This window comes from Austrofundulus limnaeus, unplaced genomic scaffold (assembly GCF_001266775.1).
Source record: "Austrofundulus limnaeus strain Quisiro unplaced genomic scaffold, Austrofundulus_limnaeus-1.0 Scaffold14, whole genome shotgun sequence".
Lineage (NCBI taxonomy): Eukaryota > Metazoa > Chordata > Actinopteri > Cyprinodontiformes > Rivulidae > Austrofundulus > Austrofundulus limnaeus.
Window position 1 is genome coordinate 140,419 of NW_013952416.1, and position 10,334 is coordinate 150,752.

The 10,334-nt window shown below is 37.7% G+C and overlaps 1 protein-coding gene across 1 annotated transcript in view; it reads left to right on the forward strand.

Annotated features, from left to right (window-relative positions):
• The window catches only part of letm2 (leucine zipper-EF-hand containing transmembrane protein 2), an 11,224-nt gene extending 1,734 nt beyond the window's left edge, over nt 1–9,490 (forward strand). The window contains exons 3-12 of the mRNA XM_014002571.1: nt 1,068–1,599; nt 3,058–3,201; nt 4,487–4,630; nt 4,746–4,949; nt 5,115–5,234; nt 5,838–5,957; nt 6,653–6,751; nt 7,471–7,539; nt 7,691–7,749; nt 7,839–9,490. Of these exons, the coding sequence (XP_013858025.1) occupies nt 1,068–1,599; nt 3,058–3,201; nt 4,487–4,630; nt 4,746–4,949; nt 5,115–5,234; nt 5,838–5,957; nt 6,653–6,751; nt 7,471–7,539; nt 7,691–7,747 (1,489 nt within the window). The 3' untranslated portion in view covers nt 7,748–7,749; nt 7,839–9,490. The remainder of the gene's footprint in view (nt 1–1,067; nt 1,600–3,057; nt 3,202–4,486; nt 4,631–4,745; nt 4,950–5,114; nt 5,235–5,837; nt 5,958–6,652; nt 6,752–7,470; nt 7,540–7,690; nt 7,750–7,838) is intronic.
• Nucleotides 9,491–10,334: the final 844 nt, after the last annotated feature.

Sequence of the window (10,334 nt, forward strand, 5' to 3'; positions counted from 1 at the left end):
ATGGATGGATGAAAGAAATTAATTCATTTAGTAGTGGAGATTTTTTTCAACTTGGTTTTAAGTAAATTAATTGTCTCCCATACTTTACTTTTATAAACTGATGCACTTTTCTATGTGAGTTTAACTATTCCTGTCTGTCACCTCTTCCTCCTCCTCAGCAAGTTAATCATTAAAGTAACRGGGCGATCAGATGAATGTGTCATATAAAAATAGATGTGCTTAAAGTTGCTCAGCACGCAGACAGAAGCAGGCCTGTTTGATAAACTGYCGTCATTTTTCTTCTTAGTGACTGGTTGATGAGAGTGCAGTTGTCTAAAAATACGAAATCAAGGCTAACCTTAGATAAAGAATGGACTAAAGATCAATTTATCAACTACTTTATTTTAGGTTTTGTAAGTMAAATAAACAATTTTTAGGCAAAAATGTGAAGTATTTACAGGTGTAAACAATTTCAAACCCCTTTTTGTGCAACCATTCTTAAAAAAAATCATATTTTTCATGTTTATTATAAACTGGGGGCAATCAAGTATTTATTAAATAATAAAAAGATCCTTTTCTGTAGCAGGTCCAAAACTGTGGAATGATCTACCAGTGATCTACCAGGATCTCGCTTAAAAACACACTACTACTCCCTTGCCTTTGAGTCTGAGTGAGATGTTGCAAAACCTCACAGTGTATCATAACTCTGTTCTATATGTACTGTAAATATAAATGCTCCATATTTTTGGTTTGTATTTTGACTGTAATTTTAACTATGTCCTGTTGTGTCTGTCTATTGTACAGCACTATGGTTGGCCTTGTGCTGTTTAAAGTGCTTTATAAATAAAATTGTTATGGTATGTTAAAAAAAACATTTAGAGATTGCACTAATTACWTTGGTTTAGATAAGTATTTGTTTAGTTACTGTTTAGTCTAAATCCTGTGTGCAGCTGAAAATAGAACTGTGCTTTTTATTGTTGATACACAATTTATAGTTAGTAAAGAAGCAAGTGTAATGAAACAAGCTTCATATATTTTCTAATACTTCATGGATCAATAATATGTCAAACGTTGTTCTCTGTCAACAGGGGGCCATATTTATTGTCCAAGAGGCAAGGCTGCTCCTCTCTGCCTTCCAAAGCTTATCTCCACTTAGATCCACCTCGACATCCCTTGTCACCGATCCCTCTCAGACACTCCCGCCACAGTTACTGTCCTCGAGGTCACTCCTTCAGCCGTGAGCGCAGCTCCGCCCTGCTCGCCCGCTCTCTACACAGCTCAAGTGTCTGGCTCCAGGATGTAAAGCAGGAGGACTCCAAGGCCTCTACAGCTGCTGCGCAGGATGCTTCTACGGGCGATAAAACGGACTCCGTGGCAGCCGAGCCTCAGTCCCAGCCTCCAGCAGCTCCCACTCCAGCGTCCACCGCTGCCACAGCAGCTGTCATCCCTCCGGTTCAGGAGAAGGCCATTGTGAAGAAGTCTCTGTATCAGAGGATTGTAGACGAGTTGAAGCATTACTACAAYGGCTTCAGGTTACTCGGCATCGACACCAAGATCGCAGGCAGGACGGTGTGGAGGCTGCTGCACGGACAGGTGCTCACACGACGGGAGAGGAGACGGGTAAGAGGCTAAATCTGAAATATTTAATGTCCTTACTTTACTCTTAACGTATCAACTTCTTTCCTGAGGTTTGTAAATGAAATMATTTAAAATCAACCTCACTAATATAATTAAGTCAGGTCAACTTGTTTATATGCTTTGAAATCATGTATTTAAAACTTACTGTAAGTTATTTACATCCATCTAAACCTGAGTATTTAGGTCTTGTGGTTTGGTATTTTCCTTGTCTGAAACACACAGCTGCAGAGACACAGTCCGTGCACACATCATGGTAAAACTAAAGCTTTTTTTTTTTCAAATTTTATTAATTTCTTTACAAATAAAATCAATTTATATACAATAAAAATGCAAATCACAAATAAAATGAAAGGCGGCAGAAAGAAGAAAAAAATGCTATAGTATCTGTGCCTTTTTCNATCAATTTATATACAATAAAAATGCAAATCACAAATAAAATGAAAGGCGGCAGAAAGAAGAAAAAAATGCTATAGTATCTGTGCCTTTTTCTTCCCAAAATTAAAATTTTAAAACAATAATAATTTACAAACAAGAAAAACTAAACAAAAACAACCTCAAATCCTTGTTGAACAACATTTCATATGAATACACATTATATTGTTTCATATTTCTTTAACAAAGTGACTTTTATCATTCTCTTAAACATATTGATCTGGCATTTTTGACATCGCTCTCCAGATTGTTCCACAGTCTTATTCCTTGTATGGAAGTACACCGCTCCTTCAAACTAGTTCGAAATCCAGGTTTCACAAACATCTCTACCCCCTTAACATTATAACAATTTTCTCTCTTAACAAAATTTAATTGGTTGTTTAAAGGTAATATACATTTGTGAGCCTTATACATAACCTGTAAAATATTATAATCAACCAACTCATAGAATTTCAATCATTTCAACTGATAAAATAATATATTTGATGGGTGACTGTAGTGTTTTCTAGTGATAATTCTTACAGCTGTTTTCTGTAAAACAAAAATAGGGTTTATAATTGTTTTGCATGCTTTCCCCCAGACTTCAACACAATAAATCAAGTGTGGAACAACCATTACATTATACAACATATACAGAGCACTATCATTAAATAAATCCCTTACTTTATACAGCACTCCGATAGATTTAGCCATCTATGTTCTTAGATAATTTATGTGAGGTCTCCATGTCAGCTTTTCATCAATCATAACACCCAGAAACTTCACCTCACTGACTCTACAGATCTCAACAMCCTCAACTCTAAATKGAATAATAATTCCCTTTCTATTACYGAATATCATATAGTTAGTTTTATCTAAATTTAATGATAATTTATTAAGTTTAAACCAATTTTGTATTTTCACAAATTCTGCTTGCATTCTAGGRGAGGATGGGCGTGTGCAACGCATCATACAGGGGAACAGCCTTCCGTTTTGTCACGTCAGCATTCTTTCTGTTTGTGTTTACAGCTGATGAGGACCTGCGCTGACCTCTTCCGCCTCGTGCCCTTCATGGTGTTCATCATTGTCCCTTTCATGGAGTTCCTTCTTCCCGTCTTCCTCAAACTTTTCCCAGAAATGCTGCCTTCCACCTTTGAGACGGAGTCTAAGAAGGCAGGTGTTTTGTATATAAACGCACAGAAACAATGAAAGACGCACACACTGCTGCCTTACTGACATTTGTGCAAGGTTCATTACAATAATGTAACTGCTCAGATGTGATAAAAACAATTTGTGCTGATTATCTCATTTTTATGTACACAATAAATCAAAACACAAGTATAACTTCAAAATATATTCCTTATCAACTAAATTATCAGTCTTTTATCATTGTTTTAAAGGTCCTGTGACATGCATATACTTCAAATACAAAAAGTCAAAGAAAATATCTTTATATTTAAGAAAGTTGGAATAATACACATGATTTAACCCATTTTGTCTCACAACTGGCATATTTTCTTTTGAACTTGGCTCAGCCAAAGTGAAACAGGAAGTGACATCAAAGGGGAACTCTWWARCAAAGAAAACTCTCTGGTCTTTGTTTATTGAAACTGTTATGGTAATATTTATTTAACAAAGACAGAAATACATGGTCCAAGAATGAAGGTACTCCGTGGGATGATCAGCTGAGTTTTATTGCAACAACAGGAAACACAGAGAACCTGGCCTGTCTCTGTGCCTCTGCTTCTCTCTGTTAGTCTCTCCACACTACTGTTGAACTCTGTTGAACACTGTGTCTCGAGAGGCCTCATATATATATAAACAAACACCATTATGCCATCTTAGCAAGATTTGATACAAGGTCAATGGAAAACACAAAGATAAACACAAGTGATATCTAAGAATGATTATTGTTGTTAGCAGATCTTGTTCTGACTTTAATCATTCTATCTGCAGATGAACAGAACGTCATGAAAACGTAGGTCATTAAAGGATGTCATGAATTACTTGCTTAAACATAAAAGTATTAGTTCTATTACAGAAACAATATTATTTGAACTCTRACTCTTCATCATCTYTCTCTGATAGGGACTCAAAATAATCTTAAGAAAMATCAGATTMTTCTCTACAGGCTGGGTTGTTAGCTGTTGTAGCAACACTCTGTTTACATGCAGATATTCCCCTTTGACCTCACTTCCTGTTACTTCACAGGCGAATATCTCAACAAGTGTTCATCTCAGCGACGTGAAATTGTTTTGCAAGATTTTTAAAATGTCCTCTTTCTAAAAATGCATTCATATGTATTACAAAAAATTTGACGTCACAGGCACTTTAATCCTCACTATTAGATTTAATGTTCGGCAAAAGACTTTTTTTTTACTGATAGAATAAAACAGTTCTTTGTGATAAATGCATCATACTGTTCTAAACTGAGCAGCTTCGTGTGTCGTCTTTGCAGGAGGAGAAGCAGAAGAAAGGTCTGGCTGCAAAGCTGGAACTGGCCAAGTTTCTCCAGGAAACCATCGCTGAGATGGCCCAAAGGAATAAAGCAAAGGCTCAGATCGAAGAGGAGACCCGCCGTTTCTCCACTTACGTTGAGAAGGTCAGCGTTGTTTTTACAAACACCTGCTGGGTTTATTTTAGAGAAGTAGTCCTCYAACTTCAAGGCACGAGATGTTTGATTCTTCCTGTAGAGTGAGTCCGCGTTGTGTTTGCAGGTTCGGGGCACCGGGGAGCAGCCCACCACCAAGGATATCGTCCGTTTCTCGAAGCTGTTTGAAGACGAGCTGACGCTGGAGCACCTGGAGCGCTCGCAGCTGGTGGCGCTGTGCAAACTGTTGGAGCTTCAGCCCATCGGCACGAACAACCTGCTGCGTTTTCAGCTGATGATGAAGCTCAGAGCCATCAAGTCTGACGATGAGGTGAGGTTCGGCGTCTCGTAGTTCTACGGCAGAAGCTCGCAGAGCGAAAGAACGAAGAGTTTTTATCCCGCGCGTCTTCGTCTGARCCGTTCTGATTCTGCTTCGTCTCGACGTGAAGCGATCTTTTCTCAGCCTGTGTTTCACTTGCTCTCTGCGTCCTCCCAGATGATCGCAGCAGAAGGCGTGGCAGCTATGAGCGTGTCAGAGCTACAGGCAGCGTGTCGCAGTCGTGGGATGAGGTCTCTGGGTCTCACCACAGATCAGCTACGTCAGCAGATGCAGCAGGTTAGCAACTCGCTTTTTGTTTCTGTTTTTGTTGCTCAGATAAAACATATCCTTGTTTTGTTGAGTGATAACTAGTTCTTATATAGCTGAATCCTTTAAAGTAGGGCTGGGCAATGTTGACATGAAAATGTATCACAATTAATTGTGGCGTTTAGCCGATAACAATTAATAGATGACAGTTGTTGTGGCCTTGTTCTGCATTTTCTGGCTTTCTTCATACTTTGGTTTATGTCAGTGTTTTAGGTGATTAAACAGGTTTGTAAGGTTTGGTAACTGCAAAATGGCAAATATTAATTGCTGACATTTTGACCGATAATTACTGTATTTATTCATGTCTAATACGATCTTGAATATAATACGGTCATCATTTTTTGAGCTTACAAAGCATAAAAATCTTATTATCAATAACCCATGTATAAAACTATCCCCCCACTTTATGTATGATTTTTAGGGTTAAATTTCTAGTATTATACATGAATAAATACAGCAATTGCACACAATACAATTTTCCCCAGCCCAAATTTAAAACCTAAAAATATACCATAGCAGAATGGGATTAAATGAAATTGACAGTTTTTAATGATGTGGTTTTGTCTCATTTAGTGGCTGGATTTGCATCTGAAGGAGAACGTTCCTCCATCGCTGCTGTTGCTCTCCCGAGCCATGTACCTGACAGACCTCCAACCAAAACCTCACGTCATCCCACCCGTTCCCAAGCTGGAGGTCTGACCTGAGGCCGCACCACTGCATATTTTATAAATTAAACTTCAGATTAGAAACTGTTTCACGCAGCTTAAAGTGCCAGTGACATGCATGTTCTTCAAGTACAAAAAGTCAAAGAAAACATTTATAATTAAGAAATTTGGACTAATCCACACGATTTTACCCATTTTGTCCCATAACTGGCATATTTTCTTTTGAACTTGGCTCAGCCAAAGTGAAACAGGAAGTGACATCAAAGGGGAACTCTAACAAAGAAAACTCTMTGGTCTTTGTTTATTGAAACAATATTATTTGAACTCTGACTCTTATCTTTCTCTGATAGTGACTCAAAATAATCTTAAACATCAGATTCTTCTCTACAGGCTGGGTTGTTAGTCATTTTAGCAACGCTCTGTTCACATGCAGACATCACTTCCTGTTACTTCACAGGCAAATATCTCAACAACTGTTCATCTCAGTGACATGAAATTTCTTTTGCAATATTTTATCAGTGTCCTCTTTCTAAAAATGCATTCATATGTATAACAAAAATTTGATGTCACAGGCACTTTAACGTTCCAGCTGTTGTGGTGTTAAGCTCTGCACTATTCAAACTTTATGATAAGAAAAAAAAACAGAATAATGTCTGAACACAAAAAACTATAAAGATGTTTGATGTGAGACGTGTTTTATCTTTTGTTCGTTGCTGTTTTCAGAAAGTTGCTGCTTCGCCAGTGGAGAACTCAGGAACAAACCCGGCTCCTGCAAGTCCGGAACAGCTGTCCGACCCTGCTGTCATCATCAAAGACAGACCGGTCAGCGTTTGTCTCAAACCTCATAAAAAAATAAGATAAAATAGGTTGACACTAGGGCTGCCACGATTAATCGACGACTAATCGATTATTAAAATAATCGATGACTAATTTAATAATCGATTAATCGTTTTCTTTTTTCTGTTCTTTACTTTGTTTTTCTCTCCAAACTGCTTTGACACCTTCCACTGCCACATCTGCCTTTCTGTCCTTGACACACATGCACAGTAGTGGTAACTGGGGTAGGCTGTGGGCGTCACAAGACATTATACAGACAGGCTCTGGTATCATGGCTACCTGACAACGGAGCTCAAAAGTGTGGGATCATTTTAAGAAAATGAAAGAGAAACCTGTGCAATATCTGCAGAGCAGAACTTGCCTTCCACAGCAATAATTTTTAGTTAGCATATAGCTAAAATCTAACCATGGTTATATAATAGCAGCTGCATTCTGGCACGATAAGCTCTATGTTTTATATTCAATTAACGTATGATCTGATTAGTCGACTAATCGAAAAAATAATCGGTGATTAATCGATTATAAAAATAATTKTTTGTGGCAGCCCTAGTTGACACAACCACCGTTAGTTCATTAGCATGTTTTATTATTAACACACAGAAAAGGGAAGCAGTCAAATAACAGCAAGACACAAATTTATGAACATGTGGTTGAAGGTCATCTGTTATTTTTATTTATGTCATCTTTTTCTCTCTCTGTCGAAGGAGGAGGAGCTGAAAGACAAAGCAGCTGTAGTGTTGGACAAACCTTTGTCTCCTGCTGAGGTACTTCAGGTGAGCACTCGTAGATATAATTCTTTTTTTTTCCCCCTTTCATCCCTTTCACATGACACATTGATCTGTCACAGAGGAAAAGAGACGCTCAGGTTTGAATTCACCATGAACAGAGAACTCTTTATTTAAAACGGCATTGTCTCCTTCACAGGCTAAAGCAGCAACAGAGGTGACCCAGAAGAGTAAGATGAGTGCAAACGGTGTTTAAAGGTTGGTATTAGTGGGAGGATGACGGGACCCGGTGTTGGTCCACATTTCAGTGACCCTGAGTAAAAGCTCCTCGTCTGCTTCGTATCCAGACAGTTCCTCTCCTCGTTACCTTCCMGAAGAACCCTGTCACCGCTTCTGTTTCATCGTCTCACCGCCGACCCTCCGCTCAAATATTTCCCCACTTCGTTCTCGGTATCTCTCCGAACATTTCACCTGGACCGACAGAAAACCGTCGATGTGATTTTCTTTGACCCAACATCCGGGATGTGATGCTCAAACCTCCCTCTGCACTTCCTGATTTATCATCTAATGGCTCCTCCTCCACACACACCCCCGACCATCTCCTCTGTCTGTAAATTTGTAGATAATATATATATTTATATACATATATTTTCTCTCTTGCATTAAAAGCAGCAGTTTTGTACAGTTTGCTATGCAAAAGACAAAGAATTTATTTCTCATAATTTTTATTTTAAAGACTTTTTTTTTTCCCTGAAAGAAACAATTAGCTGAACGTTTTGGTTCAGTTGCTGCCCCCACCTTCATTTTTGCTCAAAAGGCTTGACTTTGCTATTCATGCCTAAAGATATCCTGACAAAATGACACACTTTAAATCTTCAATTAATTAAAATCCAAAAGGCTCATTCAGAATGCAAGACATTAATTTAATCAGCTTGTCTCAATGGGACAATGTGGGTTTACTGCTGCTTTAAATAGCAAATGAAGACCTATTAAACTTGCCTAAATGTAGTTTTACTTTTTCTGATTAGCCACTGAAAGGACAACCTGTACAGAAATGCTGAATTTCTTTGCGTATTCTGTATATATTTTGTAACAAGGATGCTAAAATATCTTTAAAATGAAAATACTTAACGTTGTACGCTGTTGTATGTAGAGAAATACTGAATCTACAGATGAAATTACTGTTTTTTTGGGGAAATGAGAGAGTATTTTGTGCTGATATTCCCACCTGTCATTAAACCCCAGGAAGATAATCATGGAAATTTAACAAATTCATGATCAAAATTGTTTTTCTTTATTGCTGTTTTCCACCAAATAACTGCTAGTGATGTTTACTGTTCTTGGTTTTACATACAGATTGTGCCTGAGGTTAAACAGTTAATGTTTTTCATTTTTACTCCCAGTGTTTAAAATGCTTATTTGCACCCTTCTTTATGTCTGTCTTTTTTTCTTTAATCCTTTTTTCTTGCTATAATCACATCACTACAATTACAAGGAGATTCAAGATAAAAAAAACATAAGAGCTGCTTTGCCTTTTTGTGCTTTACTGCCAAACCTAAAAACTAAATCCAGCATTTTTCCTGAACAGTTTGTTAGCTCTTTCCTACATTTCTCTGCTCAGAAATGTGTGACTTGAAAGAATCAGCTGGAAGGTTTTCTGTCTGATGCTGTTAGAAAGCAGCACCACAGGAATAACTGGACCACAAGTGTTTCTTCTGTTGCGCTCTCCTCAATCTGCAGCTTGTTTTTCCTTTACAACCTTTGTTTATGTCACTTTGTGCAAGAGTGTGTGTTTACTTTTTACTCCTCAGCATTGTGAGTGAGTTTTAACAACACTGTCTGGAAACTGTAACTGAGGATTCCTCTCTGATGGTTTGTTTATGGCTCAGAACAGAATCTGGACCGCTGTCCGATTACATTCATGCATCACTCCAAGATTGTTGAGGTTTTGGTTGATGACAAACAAGAATTCATGTGATTAAAGTCATGAAACCCTTTAGATCACTCTCCTCTCTTTATTTTGTGACGACACATTTTAAAGCTGTATTTTTAGGCTGTGCATTTTGACCAGCAGGTGGTGCTATCAAGTATTTTTGGGTAAATATTTTTTTTATTTTGCAAACCCTTTATCAGAGTTCGGCTGATTATTTTTCTTCTTCTGATTGCTCCTTATTAGATTTTTTAATATTTCATTTGTTCCACATGTGAAAGCGTATTTTAAGTGTCTGAGAGCTTTTGTGTAAAGTGGTAGCAGCAGATGATTTTCTACAAATTCACACAAAAACAGGTTTGCTTTATTTACCATAGAAATACATGACATTTTAAAACTATATGCTACTTATGGGTAACTTTTTGCTGCCTTTAGCTTTTTTTTGTGATGAAACCTAACCCAACCCTAACATAATGCTGTGTTTACCCCAGGGGTCTCCAACCTTTTTTCCTTAAGAGCTACTTTCACAAAATGAAATTGTCCAAGAGCTACYTTTTGCAACATTTAATCCTCAAACCATTGGAATAAGCCTGTTTTGCACACAAATCATTGTCTTCACTTCACATAAAACTACCACAAAGAACACAGAATTTTTTTTGATCAAAGTATTTTTTTTTATTTTTTAACATAATGCACAACACCCCAAAGAGAGAGATGAATGGTGATGGATGAACAGTTTGTCCAAATAGTCCTGAAAAGGTATCAAAGATGCCTTGCCAGAATCCATGTAGCTTTGGACAGGACCAGAATGTGTGGCAGGAGATTGTTTACAACGATCACACGTCGGATCCAAGTCCYTTTTGAATTTGCACAATCTGTCCTTAGACCAGTGTAGACGATGTACTACCTTGAA